We start from the raw sequence: 24,911 nt of genomic DNA, 5'->3' as shown, positions 1-24,911 counted from the left end.
TCAAGTGCAGACCTGGGGTGCCCGTCAGCCCCGAGTCTAAGTCCTCAGCCCTGGTCCCAGCCCCAAACCTCCTAACTCATCCCCTGGAGCCCAAGCCCCTTCCGGACAGGAACAGGGTTAAAGCCGGACTAGGCGGGGCGCTCGGCATCCGCGCATGCGTAGAGCGCGGAGTGCGCCTGCGCAGAACGCAGGGCTCCTCTCAGGGCTACGTGGCCGGCGGAAGTGCTTGTGTGAAAACGCCATCGGAGCATCGCTGGTAGCCGCGCCGGTCCAGCACAAGGCTTCTGCTTTGCGCCCCCTCCGGCACCACCATGCTGAAGAAATTCGACAAGAAAGACGAGGAATCGGGTGAGGGGGCCCAGGCCTGAAGCTAGGCCTGAGGAAAGCTGGGCCATCGCGTAGGCTCTCAGCATCCTCCCTGGGAGCCCTCCTTCGGGGCTTCTGTGTGACCCGAGGCCGAGGCCCAGTGAGGGGCAGAGGTTTGTGCAAAGGTCCACGACTGGTCAGTGGCAAGCCTCGGAGAGCCAGAGCATGCTCCATTGCCCCGCATTCGTAAGATCGTACCGCTGTTCGCTGGATGACCTTGGGCGGGTCACGCGCCTCTTTGGGCCTCAGTTTCCGCATCTGTCAGGGGAGTAGCAGATGCTCTTTTGTCCCTTTTCCCGTCCGATCTCTTGGGATTCGCCAGCACTAGGTTGGTGCTGGCAAACTGGGGCGTTATCTGTGGGGCCAGTGTCCTGCGGCTAAGAACCTGGACTCTCATTCATTTATTCAGCAAACATCTTGAGCACTTACTGCATGCCAGGCACTTAACTGTGCCCCGATACTGCAGTGGAAGTGAGACACTTAACTGCCTAAGCTGGGAATATTAGAATGGTCACAGGCATAATGGAGGCGAGAGACATAAACCAAATAATAATAAAACATGTAGTTAATTACAAAATGTGACATCTCCTGTGAAGAAACCCTAGTCACTGGGAGATGGTGGTCCTCACACATAGTAGGGGTCAGTTAAGTACCTTTTGCATTAATGAATGAATGCGAGACAAGACACTATGAGAGACAGAAGAACTGGACCAGAACTGAGTGACTAAGTGGTTTGTGGTACAGGGCAACCCTTGCAGGAGAGTGGTATGACTTCTATGCAGGTTGTAGAGCTTTGATTGCCATTCGGGGGAGTCTGAACTTGACGAGGTAGACAGTACGGACCTCTGTCCCTTCTCTATGGGAGAGTTTTGAAATTTAGGGTCACAACTTGTACTCAGTCTTCTCTGTTCTCTGAGTATAGGTGGAGGTTCCAACCCATTCCAGCACCTTGAGAAGAGTGCGGTACTCCAGGAGGCAAGTGTCATTTGTTCCCCTCTCTCGTCATAATGTTCAGATGGATTTGATTGATAGGCCAACACATTCAAAGTGCTGGTTTAAAGAATCAATAGGGGAGAAACCTGTTCTGGGAAAGACAGGAAAACTTCCTGGAGAGAGTTCAGTGTGCTTACATTTTTGTTGTTCTTCATTTCTCTTTCTATTTAACAAGCATTTACTATTATCTGTTAGTCAATAAGTGAGTATATTCCTAACTAGTATTGAAATTAAGGAAGATTTCAGGAGTTGTTAATAGATGAATTAAAGAAACAAAAGCCAAAACTCTTTGCTTATGAAAATAAGCTTATCTAAGCAACTGTATTTATTTACTCTGGGACTTCTTAGCCTTTGAATGTGCTTGATGGGAAATGGAAGGGAAATATACCGGACTAGAAAGTAATATCCTTGGTCACTTCTTCTTAGGCCCGTGTATTTAATGAAACTCCCATCAACCCTCGGAAATGTGCCCACATTCTCACCAAGATCCTTTACCTCATAAACCAGGTAACGGGGAGGCTTGGGGTGGAGAAAACAGCGTTGGGAGATGTTGGGGTACTTAAGTCAAATAGCCCTTAGGCTATTCAACAGCCCAGTGGCCCAGCTCTGGATCCCCTCGGCATCCAATTCTGCTGTGTTGTCTTTGATGGAGCCTCTGAGGGCTCTGAGGACCTGGCCTGGGCTGATCCAGCTGGAAGAGCCTTCTGGCTCCTCCACCCCAAGCTGATACTTCTGTTTTGATTAAAATAGGGGGAGCACCTGGGGACCACTGAAGCAACTGAGGCCTTTTTCGCCATGACCAAGCTCTTTCAGTCCAACGATGTAAGTGCCACAACCCCAGCTTTCCGTGAGAGGGGAAAGTCTGGAGTTTTGTGTAGTCTGGACTTTTCCTTTTCTAACGCTGGCCTTCATGCTGGGCTAGGGGTCATAGGGCTTTTTCCATCTTTCCCAGCCCACCCTTCGTCGAATGTGCTACTTGACCATCAAGGAGATGTCTAGCATTGCGGAGGATGTCATCATCGTCACCAGTAGGTAAGTCTTGGGTCTGTGGATGGTTCTTCTGATGGGTTCTATTGATACAGAGACCATTTTTTCTCATATATACTAGACAATGAAACTTTAAAAGAATATATTTTTATTGATTTCAGAGAGGAAGGGAGAGAGAGAGCGAGAGACATCAATGATGAGAGAGAATCATTGATCGGCTGCCTCCTGCACAGCCCTTACTGGGAATCGAGCCCAAAACCCCGGGCATGTGCCCTTGACTGAAATCGAACCCCGGACCTTTTCACGGGGGACGCTCTAACCACTGAGACAAACCAGCTAGGGCTAGACAATAAAACTTGATTGACATACTTTTAGGCGCCCTTTCATCTTCTGATTCTTTTTTTTTTTTTTTTTTAATATATTCTATTGATTTTTCACAGAGAGGAAGGGAGAGGGATAGAGAGCCAGAAACATCGATGAGAGAGAAACATCGACCAGCCGCCTCCTGCACACCCCCCACCGGGGACGTGCCCGCTACCAGAATCGAACCCAGGACCCCTCAGTCCGCAGGCCGATGCTCCATCCACTGAGCCAAACTGGTCCCGGCCATCTTCTGATTCTTTTATCCTTCATTTACTGCTGCCCACCCCATGGCAGCCTCCAGAGTATGCTGTTTCCCTTTTAATTCTCTGGCCTTAGCTCGGGCACAAACTCTTCCTTCCCTTAGATTTCTCTTAGTTACCTGAGCCAGTCTGAACTCTCACAATGACTTTAGTGAATAGAGAGAACACAAGAAAGATGGCCATAGAAAATACAAGAGGTATACAAATAGGCTTCCTTATTAAGTACTGGTTTCTACATTAGGCTGAGTGATACAGAGGACCAATGTGACTAAAGTATATCCCTGCCCTTAAGATCTAGGGCTCGGTTCTCTTATTTATTCTTGTCACAGTTTTTTGGGGGGAGTTGGGTATAGAAGGGGGTGTCATATATTTATTTGAGGGTTCATTTAGAAAATATCTATTGACTGTCTATTAGTCCCTGTGATTAGCTCTGGGACTGGAGCAGCAAACAAGACAGACATGACCTCTGCACTCCCAGAATTCACAGAGAAATAACCAGGCAGTCAGGTCGTTCAGATAGGATATAATAAGGGACATATGATAGGCTGTGAGAGCAGACCAGAAAGGCACCCGCTTTGAATTTGGGTCAGGAAAGGTCTCCTAGAAGACCTGAGCAGAGTCCTGAAGGAGGAATAAGAAATAGCAGAGGTGGAGGTGATGGGGTGAGGAGTTTTCCAGGCTAAGGAAACAGCATACACAAATGCCTGGAGCGGAGAGATCGCACGGCCTATTTGGGGACTTTCTTGTTAAAGAGTTTATGCTTGATGGTAATGGCAGTTGGAAGCCTCGGAAATGTTTTAGTAAAAGCAGGGGAGTGATCTGGTCAGTTTTGAGTTTTATGCCTTCTCCCCCTGCAGCCTGACAAAGGACATGACTGGGAAAGAAGACAATTACCGTGGCCCGGCTGTGCGAGCCCTCTGCCAGATCACTGATGTGAGTCTGCTGCCACTATCCAGCCATCTTCCTTTCCCTGCTTTCAATCAAGGTTCAGTTTCATCCTTTGCATGCTTTAGGTTGTCCCTGCCTCTTGGGCAAAGCACTGAGCCCGATGATGAGGGTTGGGGTGCACAGGAAACATGTTTGCTTCCTCCTCGCCTCATTTCTCCACACCCTGTCACCTGCATTCCTGAAGGTTACTAAGGATTGATTGGGTCCCCTCCTGCCCCACTCCTTGTCCCCACAGAGCACCATGCTGCAGGCTATCGAGCGCTACATGAAACAGGCTATTGTGGACAAGGTGCCCAGTGTCTCCAGCTCTGCCCTAGTGTCCTCTCTGGTGTGTAACTGCAGCCGGGACCCTGCAGGGCCAGGGGTTGGGTTGGGGTTGGGGGGAAGGCAGGATATATTCTAAAGAAAATATTAGAATTGCTTTCCAGTAGATAATAAAAAGTGCTTCTGTATCCCTAGATCTGAGAGTCCCACTTCTTAGTGAAAAGTGCCAGGGAATTCTGGGTTGATTGAGGAGGGGCCAGTTGAAGAGCCTTGGCCCATCCTTTGGGGTGACATATTATAGGAGTTAAAGCCTGGGAGAGTGAGGGTGGGAGCTGTCCTATGCTTGTGCACCATCTCAGAAGACCAAGACGATGGAGAGGTCCTGGGCTTTGTCTGAGGGAAGAACCAGGGCCCGGCTGAACTGCAAGCCAGGCCCAGCAGATGTGACGGGAGAGCCTCCTGCCTTCCTGCCCCTTAACGTGCCCCGTTGCCCACAGCACCTGCTGAAGTGCAGCTTTGACGTGGTCAAGCGCTGGGTGAATGAGGCCCAGGAGGCGGCATCAAGTGATAACATCATGGTCCAGGTGAGGTGTGAGCGGAGCAGTGGCTTTAGACTACTTAGGCCGATGGCATGGCACTGGCCAGTCAGAATGGACTCTCACCACAGAGATCCTGGTGGCCCCTAGCCAGAGCAGGATTTAATCCTTTTGTCACTGGATTATGGGGAGACTTGAGGGGTTTTGTAGAGGGGGGTTTGGGTTAGAGATTGCTTACCATCTGGTGCCAAAATATTAAAGTATTTTAATAAAGTTTTGGGATATGAACTGTAGCAAACCTGGCCCAGGCAGGCAGAGGGCCTTTGCCAAGCTGGTTTTGTTAGTGATGCATGGAAATATCTTCGTGGGACTGTTGTCTACATAACTCTTCTTTAGTGATCTAGGCCAGGAAGTCCTTTTAGCTCTGTGGGTCTCAGTTTGCTTGTCTATAAAATGAAATTGAAAGTTTCTGCCTCACAAAGCAGTTGGGATAAAATGAGACAACATCTATAAATATCTGACACATCTGGCGCATACCTGTACAGTCTCTGTGTATTTTTCTCTTCTCTTTCTCTTCACTTTTTGCACTGATTCTCATCTCCAGGGTCATCTCAAAACACTTCCCAGAGTCAGAGAAGCTTCTTAGCGCTTGAATGCCACTCTGATAAGGAAACAGAAAAGAGCAGAAGGAATAGGAAATAATTTTGTTCACCATACATCTCTAGAATGGAGTCCCTGGATTTCAGGTCCTCTAGATCTTTGCCAGTACCAACCATGAGTCCTTGGACAAGTCATTGGTCTAAGAGTATCTACTTACTTAATCTACCTATATCCATGCTCAGGGCCCAGCTCCCTCCTCCATCTAAAGACACTGGGTTTCTTCCCATTCTTTCATCTCTGTGGCATCTGTTGTCCTTTTCACATCTGTACTCAATGATGCCTGTCAGAGCTCTGGCCAGAACCGGGGGCAGGAACAATAACTACAGATATACTCATATATACCGTGTCAGGAGCTGTCTAGACAGACCATTTGGAGGACTTATCACAGCCATTATGATGCCCATTTTAAAAAATGAGAAGGCTGAAGCCCAGAGAGATGCAGAGGCCTGCCCCAGGCCACACAGCTAGTAGACCTAGGCTTCACATGTTTGTATTCAGCTGCTATCTTCTGTCCTTTAGTACCATGCGCTGGGGCTCCTATACCATGTACGTAAGAATGACCGCCTGGCTGTCAGTAAAATGATTAGCAAGTTCACGCGGCATGGCCTCAAGTCTCCCTTTGCCTACTGCATGATGATCCGGGTGGCCAGCAAGCAGCTGGAGGAGGAGGATAGCAGGTAATGGCTCTTGTCTCCCCTCACTAGTTGATGCCTCATTCAACCTACCATGCTGGACCATTTCCACCTTCTTAACTGCCTCTGTTCTTTTGTAGCCGTGACAGCCCACTGTTTGACTTCATCGAGAGCTGCTTACGCAACAAGCATGAGATGGTGGTCTACGAGGCTGCCTCAGCCATTGTCAATCTGCCAGGCTGCAGTGCCAAAGAGCTGGCCCCAGCTGTGTCAGGTGACCAGGCATTCCTTCATCGAGCTTCACACATTTGTGCCTGCTGGGAACTAGGCCCTGGGCTGGGAGTCAGGGGAAGAAAGAAAATACCCTCGAATAGGCCACAGTCTAATGTTAAGAAAAGGAATTAGTACCCAGTAAGCACCTGCTCTGTGCTAGGTACTCTACTGGGGCCTCTCACATGTGTTATCTTTGGGGGATGGGGTGCTTTTAGTTCCATCTTACCATTAAAGAGACTGGGGTCTGGTAAGTGCCATAGGTGAGGTTCAAATCTGCTCTGCAGCCTGTCAGGCTGGCTAGCCGTGCAGGAGGGCCTGGTGGAGGAAACCAGGAATTATGAAAGCAGTGCATGCTTCCTAAGGGCTGAGCTGTCTCAGGTACAGGAGAAAGCAATTCAGAGGGCAGGGCCTGATAGCCACTAAGTGGCTCTGCCCCTTAGCAACTGAGTGAGCCTGGGCAAGTCATCCGTCTTCTCCATGCTTCATCTTCTCTGGAATGTGGATAGTAATTGTGCCTGTTACATAAGACTGCAGTAGGCAGTAAATTTGTGTGATCTATACAAATGGCTTTGAAAAGTGCTTAGCACCATGGTGACCACAGCGAAAGTGTTCTTTGCTGTTATTAAGGAGAATTCACCCGCCTTGAATTGTTTCGGATCTAGTCTGAGCATTCATTGCTTTATTTGTACAGGTCCTGGTCTAGGTGTTGTGATCTCACTGTATTAAGAATGCACATGTGATGTGCTAAGTAGTTGGTACTGGAAATCTGGTATGTTAAGAGTTTAGAAAAGGAGATGTTCCTAGGATTGCGAAACACAGGTTCAGAGAGGGGAGAGTGTTCTAGAAGGACAAACCCAATGAAAGTCAAGATGTTATGGCAGGAGAGTTTGAGGGCAGCCTTTTTGGAACGAATGACCTATTTTTCTAATCGCCATAATAATGTTATAACCTGGCCAGGCAGAGAGATGGGGTTCATGTTTGGAGAGAGAAGTATCTTTCTTCTTGGAGACGAAAATCGAAGAACCAAAGGAATTTCTTCACTGATTTAAGTATTCGTTCATCCTTATTGTATTCCCCATATTTCCAGAATAATGAAACATAAATAGGATAGAGCCTTCAAAATAAAGCCAAGTAATAGAAAAGAACATGGTTACCTCAGAAAACAGCAGTCATGTTTACTACTACCTCAAGTGCAGAATTGAGCCCTGAGCTTCCTGACAACTAAGGCACAGGAAGGGATATGCTGTCTGACATGCACCTGCCAGTAGAGGAACCAAGGCTGTTGTTTAAGCCAGGAGTGAGGAAGTTCTGTTGGTTTCTGTATGTGCTTCAGGAGAGGGGAATGGAGTTCTACTTCACAGGGGTCCACAGCTCAGACTTCATTCAGGTGCAGGCCGTCCTTGATTTCAGTCCTGGTTCTGCCATTTACTTCCTGCTAACCTAGAGTTACTTTAGGTGCTTTACCCCTTTGTGCCTCAGTCTCCTTCCTGTTAAATGGGGACAACCGTAGCTGCTTCATAAGGTTGTGAGGAATCACTAACACAAGGCATGGCAGCTCTCCAGCACAGTGCCTGGCACACAGCAGGTGCTCAGTAAACAGCCACTCTCGTTCATGGGATCTGTTGGGCCCTCAACTGCATACATACTAAGGCCTCTGTGCTCATGGCTTAAGTACCCAGAAAGAGAACTCGCTTCCTTGGTTGAGGTGGGGGTGCTAGCAGGGAAATGAGCTGAAGCAGAGGGTTTGGGTCTGAACAGCCTCAGAGCCCTTGCATGCTCTCGATGCCCTATTCCTGCCCCTCTCCTGGAGGCCTACCTGGGTTTTTCCAGCTGCCCAGCAGTGAGAGCAGCCTGGCACATGGCATCTGTCTCCCCACAGTGCTCCAGCTTTTCTGCAGCTCACCCAAGGCCGCTCTCCGCTATGCCGCTGTTCGTACCCTCAATAAGGTAAGGGTCCAAGACAGGCAGAAGGGGGACCTGGCCTTCTGAGAGGGTCACGGGAGGTAACCTGATCCAGCTGGAGGTATTTCCATGTCCCTGACCTTACCTGGATGTATGTAGCCCTGGTCACAGTCACTTTCTACCAGATGGTGAGATGAGTTCATCCAAAGGAACTCTGACCAGACCAAACCCATCCAAGGGGATGACAAATCCTATTCTTTTTTTATCTCTTGTCCTTGTCCTCTTTATCTTTCCTCCCAAAATAGGTTGCCATGAAGCATCCATCAGCAGTGACAGCCTGTAATCTAGACCTAGAGAACCTTGTCACAGATTCGAATCGCAGCATTGCCACGCTAGCCATCACCACTCTGCTCAAGACTGGCAGCGAGAGCAGCATTGACCGCCTCATGAAGCAGATCTCCTCTTTCATGTCAGAGATCTCAGATGAATTCAAGGTACCCAGGGCACCTAGGGAGTCCCCAGAATCAGGAAGGTACTCTGTGTTCCCACTCCATGTTCCCTAGCCACTGGGCCAGGATTGACCTGAGGGACTGTTCAGGCTTGAGGATTCAGTGGAGAAGGCCGGTACATAACCGTTCACGGGGTCTGGCCTTGGGAGATGCACACAATCCTGCCTCTGGTGTTTGTCTACACTGTTCCTTTGTATAGCCAGTTGACAGAACATGGTGTGAGGACTGAGGGAGTTAATGCTGTCAAGGATGATGCTGTTTTCCAGTTTGGGTTGATGGTGGGGCCATTGATTGGTTTGGGGAAGGAGGGAGAAGGTTATGTCTTGGATGAAGGAAGGGGAAGGTAGTGATGGTTACTGCAGATGTGTTGTGTTTGTGGGCACCAGGTGGAGTTATCTGGTAGACGTTTGGAAACACTGAGCTCAGACAAGAGACAAAGATCTGCGAGTCATTGGCATAGAAGATGTAGTTAAAACTATGGGAGGAGATAAGATTGCTGAAGAGAAGAGGAGAGGAGAGGAGACAGAATACCCAAAGAGGAATCAGAAAAGCTGATTGGGGGAATCTCAAAGGAATGGGGGTGAAGGAGCAGTAGGAAGAGAAGCAGGACAAGTGAGATGGAGAGGGGACTCATAGACTTACCATGAGGTGTGAGTAGCAAAGCAGAGTTTGGGGTCCTAGAGTATGGATCTGGGACTGTTGGGACTGTCTGCCTGCTATCCTGCCCTGGATGGGTTCAGGGACTGCATGTTCTCTGAGGGTGGGTGGGGATGGAGTTCCTCGTTTCCCTGCCCTGTGTCACTTCCCAGGTCTGGCCTTGCTTAAGGAAGGACTTCATTGGCAATTAGTGAATTAAGTAACTCCACCCTCATGGCAGGAGGCTTCTGCTTATGCATGTCTGTTTGACTCAGGTGGTAGTCGTCCAGGCCATCAGTGCCCTGTGTCAGAAGTATCCTCGCAAACATGCTGTCCTCATGAACTTCCTGTTTTCCATGCTGCGTGAAGAGGTAAGAGTTAGGATGCATGCAGGGCATGCCAGGGCTCCTGGTGCTGGGAGCAACTTGGCTGCTGCCTCCATGTTATTTGGGTAAACCCAGATCCAACTGTTAACTGGGTAGATTTCCTGGTTCCTGTGGCCCTTTAAACTCCTCATGAACCAACAGATAAACGTGTAGTAATTACTAGTAATTACAGTAATAACTATAAAGCTTCGGTACCCTGACTTTAAACAGTACATGCCCTGAGGCAATGCTTGTGCAGATAATGGGAAAATATGTATTCTACTGGTAGCTAGTGTAGAAGCATTCTGGACCATTCTAGGAACTCCATGGGGTGGTTTCTTGTGAAACCTATGCTAATATTGTGACATTTGTCCTCTTCATTCTGACATGAATTAATGATTTACTTACCCACCTTTCTTGGATATTTCAACAAAAACGGTTAACTCAGAGGAGCAGAAGCAAAGTGTTTGTGGAGTAGATTTAGTCCCCAGATATTTCATGCTCCTTTGCCCCAGCCCCAGCCCCAGAGGGGCCCTTGGACCGAGGCAGTAGAGGAGCCGTTGCCTTGGGTTTCTTTGGGGTTCCCGAGGGTATTGGAAGGGAGGAGAGAACTAATGCTTAGGGAGCCTTTAGCTAATGGGCCCAGCACTTTGGAGACACTACATAGTGTACACAGTCTTGTGATCCTCATAACAGGCCTTGTCCATTGACATTATTTTCTCCCTTTAAAAATCAGGGATTTGAGACTCAGAGAAGTGAAGTAACCTGCCTGTGGTCACATGTCTTAGCCCAGATCTATCTGACTAAAAAGCCCATGATTTTCTCCCGGATCTCCTTTTCTCCCAGAAAAATTCATGGGTCCCTATAAAGTTGAGTGTAAGACGTTCACTTATCAGCTTGCAGCACATAGACAGGGAGACCTTGTCTTCTAGAAATGGGTCTGTTTCTAGCTTTCTGCAGAGAGGCTTGTCATTCTCCAGTTAGAGCAGCTGCCAGCACAGCCTGGATGCACCTACTCTTAGCTTGCTGCCCACCAGGCTGACTGACTAGCTATAGAGGGGATAACGAAAATAGTGCTTGAAGGTTTACAGTGTACCTACTCAATGACAACCTTATTGAACTGTACAAATGCATTTTATTTATTCTTCAAAATAACTGTGAGGTAAACACACTAATGGTCCTTGTTATAAAGGACTGTGAGGCTCAGGCAGGGTAAGTGGCTCACAGCCATAAAACAAACTAATCTGAGAACAGGGGCCTGAATTGATCCACACGTAAGTTTTACTTAGATTGTAAGAGTTTTAAACGTTTCAGATTAGAAGCCATTATTAAAAAATCAGGAAAACTCGGCCACCACCACCATAACAGATTTCCAGTTTCGCCCCCCAAAATTGTCAGATCTGGCAATAAAGCTAGGCTGAGTGGTGATTTCCTTTGTTAGATGGGACAGGCACTGTCCTTTGCCCCACCGTTCTCATTTAGTCTGCTTCATGTTGCCAGGTTACATCCTGGCATCTGTAGGCATCTCATTTGCCACCTTTGTCATTAAAGTCTGTAAGTAGCAGAACATAAATTTGATCAAGGATCTTCTGATTCTCCACTGCCCCATTTTGCCTTTTTAAAAAAAAATGTGGTTAAAATATGCATGACAAAATTTACTATCTTAACTGTTTTTAAGTGTATAGATCAGTATTAAATATATTAAAATTGTTGTGTAACATCTCTTTTTCATCTTGTAAAACTGAAACTCTATACCCATTAAATATCAATGCCTCATTTTCTGCCCTCCAGCCTCTGGTAACCACCATTCTACTTTCTTTATGAATTTGACTTCATATAAGTGGAATCAAGTAATATTTGTCATTTTGTGACTGGCTTAATTCATTGAGCATAATGTCCTCAAGGTTATACCATATTGTAGCATGTGTCAGAATTGTCTTTGTTTTTTTTTTAAAGACATATCTTTTTTATTTTATTTTAATTTATTGATTAGAGAGAGGGAGAGAGAGAAACACTGATTTGTTGTTCCACTTATTTATGCATTCATTGGTTGATTTTTGTATTTGCCCTGCCTGGGGATCCAACCCTCAACCTTGGCATATTGGGATGATTCTCTAACCAACTGAGCTCCCTGGCCAGGGCTAGAATTTTCTTACTTTTTAAGGCTGAATAATATTCCATTGTACATACAGACCACATTCTGTTTATTCATTCATCTGTCAATGGATGCCTGGATTGCTTCCACCTCTTGGCTATCGTAACTAATGCTGCTATGAACATGGGTATACAAACATTTCTTCAAGACCCTGCTTTCAGTTATTTTGGGAATATGCCCAGAAGTGGAACTGGGATAATGTGGCAAGTCTGTTTTCTTTAATATTTTGAGGAACCACCATACTGTTTGCCATAGCATCTATACAACCCATTTTGCTTTTTATGTCAAAGTTAGGAAGAAAATAAGACTCAACATGTTTTAATTAAACCAAATACGGTTAGAACTGGAAAGGCCCCAGCAAACATTCAGTCCTGGTCTTTTGTTTTACACAAAAAGATTCTGTTTTTGATCCTGGTTAGGCTCTGAGCCTCACAGCTCATTCTGGAGCCAGCAGCCTCCTTGTTCAGCTTGACCCCTCCCACTGCAGGGTGGCTTTGAGTATAAGCGGGCCATTGTGGACTGCATCATCAGCATCATTGAGGAGAACTCAGAGAGCAAGGAGACAGGACTGTCACACCTGTGCGAATTCATCGAGGACTGCGAATTCACTGTGTTGGCCACCCGCATCCTGCATCTCCTGGGCCAGGAGGGGCCCAAGACCAACAACCCCTCCAAGTACATTCGCTTCATCTATAACCGAGTGGTCTTGGAGCATGAGGAGGTCCGGGCAGGTAGGTCTGAGATAGGACTGAACTTTGACGCTTAGCTTGTTCTTAAGTAGGCTGCTCTTATAAAGGGACCTGAGCCCCCAATGGGGACAGGGCACTTGGTGATTTTGACTCACAAACTCAGTTTTTTATAATATTGTAGAAGGACCTTAGATGCTTAGAGGTCATCTAGTTGAATGGTTCTTAATCTCTCTTTTTGTTTTATTGATTTTTTTCACTTTATATTTGTGTTTAACTTTATTTCTTCTTTTAAACAATAGCTTTGAGATATAATTCACATACCATAAAATTCCTCTTTTAAATAAGTGTGCTATTAATTGCACAATCGTTATATTATTCATTTTAATTTACTACTCTTTTCTTTTCATGCCCACTGGATAGATTTTTCTCTTTTACCAATTGGTAATCATGAAGTAATAGTTCATTTTCTCATTGATGTTAATCTAATGCTTAACTGAATTAGGCCATTTGGATACAGAAGCTGAGAAGCCTGACATTGGCCAGCTCCTGGGGCCTCATCATAGTTAATGCTGAAAATGGCTCCTGGAACTCTAGATTGGGACTGACTTCTCGATGAAATAAATGAGAAAATTGAGGCTGGGTGGTGCTAAGATTCACCCAGAGTCACTTGTGTTGGCTCTGGTGTATCAGGTATATTTTATGTGCTTCATAAACACAGGTGCTGTGAGTGCTCTGGCCAAGTTTGGAGCCCAGAATGAAGAGATGTTACCCAGTATCTTGGTGTTGCTGAAGAGGTGAGTCTGTGCCAGAGGGCCCTGATGGATAACAGAGTTCCCTCAGGCTCAGACAACTTTCCTTTGTCTCTTTAACTGTAAAAGGGAGGGGTGGTAAATTATACAACTATGGATTGTAGGGGGAAAAGAGATGGCATAGAAGAGCATGAAAAACAATATACAAAATGTCTTCACCCAGATGTGAGCATTGTTCATTTGAGTTTTTTAAAAAAAGAAGAACTTTATTGAGATATAATTTGTGAACCTTATAATTTACCCATTAAAAATGTGTAATATGGCCGAAACCGGTTTGGCTCAGTGGATAGAGCGTCGGCCTGCAGACTCAAGGGTCCCAGGTTCGATTCCGGTCAAGGGCATGTACCTTGGTTGCGGGCATATCCCCAGTGGGGGGTGTGCAGGAGGCAGCTGATTGATGTTTCTCTCTCATCAATGTTTCTAACTCTCTATCCCTCTCTCTTCCTCTCTGTAAAAAATCAATAAAATATATTTTAAAAAATGTATAATATGATGGTTTTTATTCAGAGTTGTATAACCATCACCACAATCTAAGTTTAAAAAGATTATCTCCCCCCAGATGAATCCTGTATCCATTAGTTATAATTCTTCACTTTCTCTAACACCCCACCACCATCAGCCCTAGACAACCATTTATCTACTCTCTATATCTATGGATAAGCCTATTCTGAATATTTCATATAAATGCTATCATACAATTTGTGGTCTTTTTTGTGTCTGGGTTCTTCAAAATGTTTTCAAGGTTCATCCATGTTGCAGCATAGACCAGTATTTCATTCCTTTTTATTGAACAATAATATTTCATTGTTTGGCTGTACCACATTTTATTTATCCATTCATCAGTTCATGGACATTTGAGTTGTTTCTACTTTTTGTCTCTTGTGAATAATGCTCCCATGAGCATTCCTATACAAAATTTTTTTTAAAATGTATTTTATTGATTTTTTATAGAGAGGAAGGGAGAGAGATAGAGAGTTAGAAACATCGATGAGAGAGAAACATTGATGAGAGAGAAACATCCATCAGCTGCCTCCTGCACACCCCGTACTGGGGATGTGCCCAAAACCAAGGTACATGCCCTTGACTGGAATCGAACCTGGGACTCTTCAGTCTGCAGGCTGATGCTCTATCCACTGAGCCAAACCCGTTTCGGCTATTCCTATACAAATTTTTGTGTGGACATATGTTTTAAGTTCTCTTGAACTTAAAACTAGGAGTGAAATTGCAGGGTCATATTAATTTTATTTTTTATTTTTTTTACATATGCTCTTGAATACAGGAGATTCATTGCCTCCCTACTGGGTTGGCTTTAGGAGAGAATCCAGGGAATATGAATATGTTTCCTCCTGATAGAGCTTTGTGGGTCCCTTTGTGGGTTTGATGGCTAGATATCACATCTGGGGACTGTGCTCTCAGAGCTTTAAGAGACCAGCTTTCCCTCACTACTCTTTGATGAAGCCTTTCAGTATCCATCCTGTCACCCCTTATTCAGAGGTACCTTGTGTTCTGGCTGCAGGTGTGTGATGGATGATGACAATGAAGTCAGGGACCGAGCCACCTTCTATCTCAATGTCCTGGAGCAGAAGCAGAAGGCCCTCAATGCAAGCTACATCCTAAATGGTGAGCCTTTCCTGGTCTGTCGTTGACCCCCTACCAGAGCTGTGACCCTTTTCATTACTCTGGAGCTGGGCAGGGATCATCTAAGGCAAGAATTTCCTAAACTTTCATGGCAACTTCATGGCATTCCTCTGATCCCAGGAGACCTCGGGTCATGTGGTTTACCCAGTATGGGTGGAAACAGCCCAGTGAATTGAAACACTAATCATTAATTTAAAAAACTGTTTGTATAGTGCTTTATTGTTTATCAGTCCCTGCTGTATGTATATTTATTCCCCTCACCAATCCTATCAAGGGGGTATTGGATGAAGAAGTAGAGGCTCAGAGAGTTAGGTGGCTTTCTCAGGGTCATACAACCTCCATCCCAGGGCCTCAGTTTTCCATGGGGGATTCCTGGTGCTCATTCTGTCATTCCTTCCAAGCAGAGTGACCTCTCTCTCATTGGCCTCTAGGTTTGACCGTGTCCATCCCTGGTTTGGAGAGGGCTCTACAGCAGTATACTCTAGAACCATCAGAAAAACCTTTTGACCTCAAGTCTGTGCCCCTGGCCACCGCACCCATGGCAGAACAAAGAACAGGTAAGTAACACCTGTACTCCTTTCAGAGGCCCTCAGGTTCAGGCCTCCATTGGAGGGTCTGCATTGACCATGAAGCCACTAAACCTAACCAGGATGGATGGGGTTGTGCTGGGAAAAGGGAATAATCCTTTTTGTGTCTGGCTTCAGGATATGGACACACATGCACACACACTCACACACACACACACACACACACACACACACACACACACACTTGCTCTCTTTCTCACATGTTTTATATTACACACTCTCAGAAAACTGTAATCCCTAAATAACAGCACTGTGCTCAACACCACAGTGTCCATTAGTGGGGTTGTTGATCACCATTGTGTTTGCTCCTGCAGAAAGCACCCCCATCACAGCCGTTAAGCAGCCTGAGAAAGTGGCAGCTACCCGGCAGGAGATCTTCCAGGGTGAGTACCAGTACTCGGTGGGCTCGTAGGAGCAGGGCTCCGTCTCCTCAGCTTTGGAGGGGTTGTCCTCCTCCGGGGAGTTCAGAGTAAGAACTGTCGCTTATGGGTCTGTCCTGATGCTGAGCCCTGAGAGTATTTTAGACAGTACATTGGTCCTCATGTGGAGGATATCGGGTCCACTGGGAATCTGAGGAATTGGAAGTTCGGAGAGAGTAATTGGCCCAAGGTTGCACAGTAAGAAGGTGAAGGAGCTGACATTAAGATCCAAATAAAACTGGCTTAGAGCTGCCTCTCAGCCTTGGTTCTGAAGCCTCAAACCGCCGGAACCCAGACCAGTTCAGGATGTTAGATTCAGAACAGTTGGGATTTTAAGACAGGTACTTTTTCTTAGATTCCAGATGTGTTCAGTCCAAGTTGTATTGTAACCTTTTGGTTAAGTATTTATCTATTGCTCTGGTCTTGCATTTTTAAGTGGCAAGGCTATGTATCTAATTGCCAGAACATCTTATCCATTGAATTCCTACTTTCAAGGACTAGCACATATCCCTCTTCCTTTGTGAAGCCCTCACTGGTGTCCTAAGCTCTCCTGTCTGATCACTTCTATTCTACCTCTTCTGTTTTAAATAGTTCTGTGTGGTTGTATACACAGCACTTAGCACAGTGCCTTCCTCCCTCAGAGTAGATCGTTACTGTTCAACTGCATTAAATCCCCTCTTTCCCAGGCAATTTCAGAATCCTGTCTCCTGTCAACATGTTACCTTTCAGATTCAGGAAAGCTAGGATCCTGCTCTAACTGGGATCACTTTTTTTAAAAAATCCTCACCCAAGGATATGTTTTTATTGATTTATGAGAGAGAGAGAGAGAGAGAGAGAGAGAGAGAGAGAGAGAGGTTATCAATTCCATTTTTAATAATCTTCCAAAATATAACATTTATTAATCACATGTTAAGTTCCAGGAACTTTGCTATATCTTGACACTTATTGTCTCATTTATTGTCATAACAATCCTGTGAAAAAGATTATATCTATTTTATTGGTGAAGACACTGAAACTCAGAAACATTAACTGATAGCTGGAAGCAAAATTCCCCAGGTAGTACCAGTTCTAGAACCTTGAGGCCCAGGGAAATGAATTCCCACAGAAAAATATTCTGGTGGCTGATGATCATGAAAGCCTAAAAGTTCCTCCTAATATGTAAGCTGACTGTTTCTGGGTATCTAGTAAGGCCTACCCCTATGCCCCACAGCCAAGTTCCAGCAGTGGGCTGGGTCCTATTGCCTGCACATTTGTTAGATAATGGTCTTTTAGGCTGCAGAGGACTGAAGCAATCACGTAGACTCTTTGTGGTTAGGAGGAAGCAAAATAATAACAATAATGCCTACTTTCTGTCTCTATCCCTGAAATAAAATTGAGTACCTTCTAAGTACAGGGCAAAATATCAGATCCCTGGCCTCAGGGTACAATTCCTGTCCCTAAGGAGTTCAATTTAATTAGAGAGACGAGTTGAAGTCTTAGAGTAGTGGCCTTCAAATATAATTAGATATCATTCATCTGAGGAACTTGCTAGAAATTCATATTCCTGGGTCCCAAACCCAGAGATTCTGATAAAGCATATTTGAGATGGGTCCAGGAATTGGAGTTGTTTTTTTAAAAATATATTTTTATTGATTTCAGAGTGGAAGGGAGAGGGAGAGAGATAGAAACATCAATGATGAGAGAGAATCATTGATCAGCTGCCTCCTGCACCACCCACACTGGGGATTGAGTCTGCAACCCAGGCATGTGCCCTTGGCTGGAATCGAACCTGGGACCCTTCAGTCTGCAGCTTGACGCCCGATCCACTGAGCCAAACTGGCTAGGGCTGTTTTTGTTTTTTTTTAAATATATTTTTATTGATTTCAGAGAGGGAGAGAGATAGAAACATCAATGAAGAGAGAGAATCACCGATCGGCTGCCTCCTGCATGCCCCCTACTGGGGGGGGGGGGATCAGCTCACAACCCGGGCATGTGCCCTTGGCTGGAATCGAACCTGAGACCCTTTAGTCTGCAGGCCTACGCTCCATCCACTGAGCCAAATTAGCTAGGGCAGAATCTGAAACATCTTTTTTTTTTTTTTAATGTATTTTTCAATTATAGTTAACCTACAATATTAGAATAGTTTCAGGTGTACAATGAAACAATTTTTTTTGGCTACTTGTCTTAACTGACAAATGTATAGGACCAGATTCCATAGCTATAACAGCATTCATCTAATCCTCTTAGTACTTTCCTACTTTCATCTTCTTTTAAGAATCTTTGGTGAGCCTCTAAAGTTGAGGTTGGGGTGGGTGCCGAGGAGGTTCCCGGACCCAGGTATGTATGCCGAGGGGGATTTTGCCTAGAACATTGAGGTCTCCTAGTCAGTTCGTTGCTTCTGAGATCTTTTGTGGGACCGAGGGGAGGGGAGTATTCATGGTGGGTGGTACAACTGAGTAAAGCTAGGGAGATGAGAAAATATGTCAGTATGTTTAGGAAATAGTAAATAGTTGTGTGTACATATCCACCCATCTCAGTAGGATGAAAGACCTTAAGAAGGGCATGAGCATTAATTAGAAACCATCACAAGTTAGTCTGGGAATTGAGAAGCTGAGTAAATGTGTGGCCTGTGTTTTTCAGAGCAGTTGGCAGCAGTGCCAGAATTCCATGGGCTGGGGCCCCTCTTCAAGTCCTCGCCTGAGCCTGTGGCCCTCACTGAGTCAGAGACAGAGTATGTCATCCACTGCACCAAACACACCTTCGCCCACCACATGGTGTTCCAGGTGAGCAGAGAGGGCTGAGGTCCAGCTAAAGCCTCCTGAGACCATGGAGTGGTCCCAGATTTGATGGGTCCTGTTGGGTCATGGTTTCCCCATACTGAGTTGTTTGGGACCCGACTTGATGACTGCGTCTGTCACCAACTGGTCTCTTGCACCCTTGACCCAGAACCTTTCTGGCTCCTGAATGTCAGCATGGAGACAAGAACCTAAGCAGGGTGACTGGGATGGGAGTCAGCTTAGCCCCTGAGTGAGAGGTAGAATCTCCTGACTTTCTACTAGACCTAGAGCAGTGTCTAAGTAACCCCCTCTCCCTTCCTAATCCAGTTTGACTGCACAAACACACTCAATGACCAGACCTTGGAGAATGTCACAGTGCAGATGGAGCCCACTGAGGGCTATGAGGTGCTGTGCTATGTGCCTGCCTGGAGCCTACCCTACAATCAGCCTGGGACCTGCTACACGCTGGTGGCACTACCCAAGGAAGATCCCACAGCTGGTGAGCCCCTCTCCAGATACCAACCTGGCCTCAGGATCAGAATGGGATGGACAGCTTGTGTGCCGACCATTTATCTCCTATTAGAGCTTTAGTTCCTTGATTTCAGTCCTGAGAAGAATGGCTAAGTCTGGGTACTTTAAATTTCCTCCTTATAGAGGCCTATGGAGATTAGTCCTGCCATCCCTATTCATAGATGAGGAAACTGAGACTGGGGTTAAGTGGCTTATCTAAGTTCAAATAGCTGATAAGAGGCCAAAACCAGATCTATCTGGTCCTCAAACCAGTATTCTTTCATTATACCATGAAAGAGTAGAGACAGGCACAAACGCTAAAACATCCCAAATCTTCTCTTCCCAAGGAAGCCACCAGCTTCTTTTCCAGGCCTCGGACAGTAGACCTATTGCTGTTATGTGGACATAGCATCCTATGTCATTTCTGCTTTCCCCTTCTCACTTCCCCATAAAGGGACTCCTCAAACTCATGACTTAACTCTCCTGACCTTCAACAAGGTGGTGCCTTCTGTCCAGATTTGTGGGGTTGGATAGCATGTTGCCACTACTGATAACGTGGCAAAGGCCTAGAGAGCTGGCTGTGGCCACCTACCCTGTGGAGAAGCTCTTCCCTGTAGTGGCTAGGGACATCCTGACCACAGCCTTTCTTTCTCACAGTGGCCTGCACATTCAGCTGCATGATGAAGTTCACTGTAAAGGACTGTGATCCCACCACTGGGGAGACGGACGATGAAGGCTATGAAGATGAATATGTGGTAAGAAGATAGAGTTAGGAGGCTGTTTGTGCCTGAGCTGAGAATAACTCCCCCCAGAAGCTGACAACCAGGCTTGAAGCAGATTCTTGCTGTTTTGAGCTTTACAGCTCTCTTGGAAAGAAACTGTTTTTAATGTGAAAAAAATGCATGCTCATGTGTAAAAAAAACTACAACTTGGAAAATATAAAAACAAAGTCTAAACAAACATTACCCATAGACTTTAAAATATTCTTATATAGCTATGTCATAACTCACTTGATTCCTTTAATTTGGGATTCCACATTTTTACTATTTATAAATGCTGCATTAAGTATCTCTTTGGATACAAATTTTCAGATTATTTCTGTAGGATAGATTCCTAGAAGTAGAATAATTGTGTCAAAGGGTAAGCATGATTGTAAGACTTTTCCATTCATATTATCAAATTGCTTTCTAGAGAAATTGGATGAGTTTGTATCTGCTAGCTAATCCTTTTATACACTGAAACAGCTCTTCCAATTCTATCTTTCTGCGGTTGAATGGAATCTTTCTGGGCTTTGACCATGGCGCAGTGGCTCAGTACCACCTGATTATAGACCATGATGCTCAGTTTGGGAATGGAGATTGTTAAAGTTCCTTATAACTAGAGGGCCTGTCCCTGTGGAATACAACTGACATCACTGTTGTGTTGTATCGTTTTAGAACCATTGTTGAGGAAGGGCCTTTCCTGAGCCAGCAATGACCCCGTGGGCAGGAACTGCCCCAGGCCAAGTGAGCTCCTTGGGGGAGCTGGGTCTGACATTGCTTTTACTGTAGGAGCTGAATCCTACTTAAGCACACCTTGAACGTCTGCAAGAAGAGAGCTTAGTGAAGATCTGTTGGGTGAATGAATGGGAAGTCTTTTTGTACACTTAGTCCAAGGTGGGGGGGATAATTATGTGTCATGTTCAGGGAGGACACAGCTAAGATGGAGGCATGGGTCAAATATACTTCAGGCCCAGAGGACACAGCTGAAGTAAAGGGGAGTACCTCCTAAGTATTAGGAGTGACGCTCAGACCTCTCTGAGCGCTCTCCTATACAGTCCCTGGATCTTTGAGGCACTGATTCTAGGCAGGCTTCAAAAGGGATTTGATCTTGCAGTTAACACCCTCAGGTGAGTACTTGGGAGAGGGCATTTTCCAGGGGAATACTTGGCTGTGAGGACTGTGAGGACAGGTACCTGGTCAAGTTGCTGTGTATCCCCAGAGCCTAGCACAGTGTTCAGCACCTAGGAAGTAACTGCTCGCTGTGTTGCAGGAAGAGTGAGCAGTGAGTTCAGAGCAGAGGCCCAGTGCGCAGCAAGGACTCTCCACTGGAGGTGTGTACCTAACTTTTAACCCCCATCTCCCCAGCTGGAAGATCTGGAAGTCACTATAGCTGATCACATCCAAAAGGTCATGAAGCTGAACTTCGAAGCAGCCTGGGATGAGGTAGGGGACGAGTTTGAGAAGGAGGAAACATTCACCTTGTCTACCACCAAGACACTTGAAGGTAAAATCCTTGGCTCCTGTTGAAGTACTCCTCATATTTGCTCCCTGCTCCTATGCCCCCAGGGATCAGAGCCATCTCTACAGCACATACTTCAGATGCCACTTTATTAAAAGCCCTTCAGAGTAGGAGTAGAGGATGGGGAAGCTGTGGTGGCACAAGGGGGAGACAAGTTATCTGGCTTAACTAATACAAAATAGTATTGAATGGAAACTAATTGAAAATGAAATTAAAAAATAAAAACGATATGTGGCTTAATGATACTAGCATTTCTCCCTACAGAGGCTGTGGGAAATATTGTGAAATTCCTGGGAATGCACCCTTGTGAGAGGTCAGACAAAGTGCCGGATAACAAGAACACCCACACATTACTCCTGGCCGGTAAGCAGCATTTCCAGTCGGGAAGGGCCTGGGTATCTTATAGCCTGGATACCACAGCATCTTGGGTTGTGGGCTCCCACTGGAATCACAGGGATGAAAAATTCATGGTGTTGAAAATTCACAAAGTAAAAAAAAGACCTGCAGTGAAAAGTCTCCATCCCGACCTTTGCTGCCCGTCTTTCAGTTTCCTTCCAACAGGCAACCATTGTTACTATTACAAACAATGCCAGTATGTCTTTCAGTGATTTTATGGATATAAAAGGTAATATGTACACATTTCCCTTTTTTATTCAAATGTTTATGTGCAAATGGTTTTACATTTTATATATATATTTTTATTGATTTCAGGAGGGGGAGATAGAAACATCCTATATAATAAAAGGTTAATATGCAAATCGACCAAACGGTCTAACGACCTGTTGCTATGACACGCACTGACAACGCAGGAGCTTCCCCCTGGTGGTCAGTGTGCTCCCACAGGGGAAGTGCTGCTCAGCTAGAAGCCGGGCTCATGGCTGGCAAGCGCAGCAGCGGTGGTGAGAGCCTCTCCCGCCTCTACTGCAGGTGGGCGGTAAGGAGCGAGGGGTCCTGGACTGCAAGAGTCCTGGACTGAGAGCCCTGGACTGCGAGAGGGATGTCTACCTGCGGCTTAGGCCCGATCCCCCTAAGCCGGCAGGCAGACATCCCCTGAGGGGTCCTGGACTGCGAGAGGGCGCAGGCCTGGCTGGGGGAACCCCTCCCTCCCCCCGGCCCAGTGCACAAATGTGTGCTGGGCCTCTAGTCAATAATAAGAGACAATCATTGATCAGCTGCCTCCTGCACGCCCCCTACTGGGGATGGAGCCTGCAACCCGGGCATGTGCCCTTGACTGGAATCAAACCCTGACCTTTCAGTCTGCAGGCTGACGTTCTATCCACTGAGCCAAACGAGCTAGGGCCAAATGTTTTCACTTTTTACTTAAGAGTGCATCTTGGAAATCTTCCCTATCAATACAGTTTCCTCATTTTCTTTTTCAGATTATGGTAAAATATACACATAAAATTTACCATTTTATCCATTTTTAGGTGTACAGTCCAGTGGCATTAAGTACATTCATATTATTGTGCAATTATCACCATCCATCTCATAACTTTTTTATCTTTCCAAACTGAATCCTCATTCTTTTTGGTAGCTGCCTCAAATTCCATTGTGTGGACATACCATATTTTATAGAACCAGCCTATATTGATGGATATTTAGAATGTCCCAGTGTTTGCTATTACATTGCTAAAGTGAATAATCACACATGCACATGTGTACACCCACATACTTTATTTGGCTTGTGTGCATTTCTCATTTTGATAAATATTTCCAATTACCTTTCATAGAAATTGTATGCCTTTCTTTCCACACTCTGATGCAGTGTGTTATCTACGTTATGACCTTTGCCAGTCTGGATGGAAAATGGTATCTTGGTATAGTTTTATTTTACATTTCTTGCATATTGAATGACATTAAGTTTCTTCTCAAATGTGAAGTACCATTTGTATTTATTTTCTGTTTTGTGAATCATTTTCATATTCTTTGCCTAATTTTCTAATAGGAATGGGATATTAAGCATTCATCATAGAAATATTTAAAAAAAATAGAATGGTGTAATGAACACCTATGTTCTCTTCTTCCAGCTTCAACAACTATAGCATCTATATCCCTACCATTGTCTCCCCTGTCCGAGTATTGTAAAGCAGATTACAGATATATCATTATGTATGTAAATATTCCTGTAGCTCTATGTTCCTCTAAGAGATTTTCTAAGAGGGGGGGTGGATAATACAATTATCACACCTAAAACAATGAACAAAAGGAAATTGGAGATTTTTTTTTTTTTTTCCTGAGTGTTTATAAACAGTAGCTCTGCTTCAGTGCCCTGCTCACAGTTGACAGCCCAAGCCCATGTTTCCGGCCACAGTGAAGCAACCCAGTCCCATGGGTCTTGCAGACACCTGCTCTGCGGTTTTGTCATGGCGGGGCTGTCCCTTCATCTGTGCTCTTAGATTCAGCCAACATATCTGAGAGCCTCAGTGATACCAGGTACACCCTTATACATCCATTATTTCATTTAATCTTGACAGAAACTTAAAATATGGTTAGTATTATTTCCTCCACTTTCTGGTTGAGGATACTATAGCTCGGAGAGGTTAAAGTGATGTGTGCAAGGTGTCACTCAGGCATTTCAGTCCAGTTTTCCTGGTCCCAGCCCTACTCCCACTTCACTACCCCAGGGCGGCCTTGATCAGTTGCTGCAAATGCCACCTCAGCATAGCCTCTGCCGCCCCCTCTGCCTTACACACCTGTTTCTCTCTTACCTTCTAGGTGTGTTCCGGGGTGGTCATGACATCCTTGTGCGCTCCCGGCTGCTGCTTTTGGACACGGTTACAATGCAGGTGACAGCCCGAAGTTCAGAGGAGCTGCCGGTAGACATCATCTTGGCATCTGTTGGCTGAGCTCCTACTCCCACCCTTTGCCCCCAACACTACGCAGAAGTTGCACTTCCTCGTGTATCCAGTGGAAACCCCATCCTAAGCTTCTGTATTCAAAAACAACTAGGAATCATTGGGGTGGGTTTTTTTATTTTTATTTTACTTTTGCCCCGGGACTGTTAGGGGGTAACTTTTTGTTTTTTTAAGGATCATTTTAGTAGTTTATCCTAGAACTTGCTGCCCTGCCTGCCAAGGAAGGATATCACAAATTAATAAAATGCTTGCATCTCTTGAATTTATCCTTAAAGAAACCAGCTTATCCCTATAAATAAATCAGTATGTATTTATTGAATGACTGCTACTTCTTGTTGACTCATGCTTAAGGGGCTCCACCTTTCCCGTCTAGGCCTCCCTACCACCAAGAACACCTACTCTGCCCTCTTTGCATCCACAGACCTTTGGCTGCTGTTCTTACCATGAGGCAGGACCCTCTCCTACTCATCTCTGTCCAAGCCCCACACTCAGGAGCAGGAGCAGTGCAGGTTTGCTGAG

General features: G+C 45.5%; 1 protein-coding gene across 1 annotated transcript; it reads left to right on the top strand.

The window, feature by feature from the left end:
- Positions 1–216: 216 nt before the first annotated feature.
- On the top strand, positions 217–24,711 carry COPG1 (COPI coat complex subunit gamma 1). The gene is made up of 24 exons (XM_008159275.3): positions 217–348; positions 1,289–1,341; positions 1,786–1,866; positions 2,110–2,181; positions 2,312–2,391; positions 3,827–3,902; positions 4,153–4,245; positions 4,679–4,765; positions 5,897–6,054; positions 6,150–6,283; positions 8,162–8,229; positions 8,490–8,678; positions 9,605–9,700; positions 12,337–12,580; positions 13,257–13,332; positions 14,864–14,967; positions 15,417–15,542; positions 15,887–15,955; positions 18,611–18,753; positions 19,075–19,246; positions 19,915–20,012; positions 21,384–21,522; positions 21,802–21,900; positions 24,253–24,711. Exons 1-24 carry the CDS (start codon positions 312–314, stop codon positions 24,381–24,383), a joined length of 2,625 nt encoding a protein of 874 aa, XP_008157497.1. The 5' UTR covers positions 217–311; the 3' UTR covers positions 24,384–24,711.
- Positions 24,712–24,911: the final 200 nt, after the last annotated feature.

The sequence above is a fragment of the Eptesicus fuscus genome, chromosome 12 (assembly GCF_027574615.1).
Source record: "Eptesicus fuscus isolate TK198812 chromosome 12, DD_ASM_mEF_20220401, whole genome shotgun sequence".
In the NCBI taxonomy this organism is placed as follows: domain Eukaryota; kingdom Metazoa; phylum Chordata; class Mammalia; order Chiroptera; family Vespertilionidae; genus Eptesicus; species Eptesicus fuscus.
Note: the sequence above shows the minus strand (reverse complement) of the source record. Positions and strands in the feature narration are given on the sequence as shown.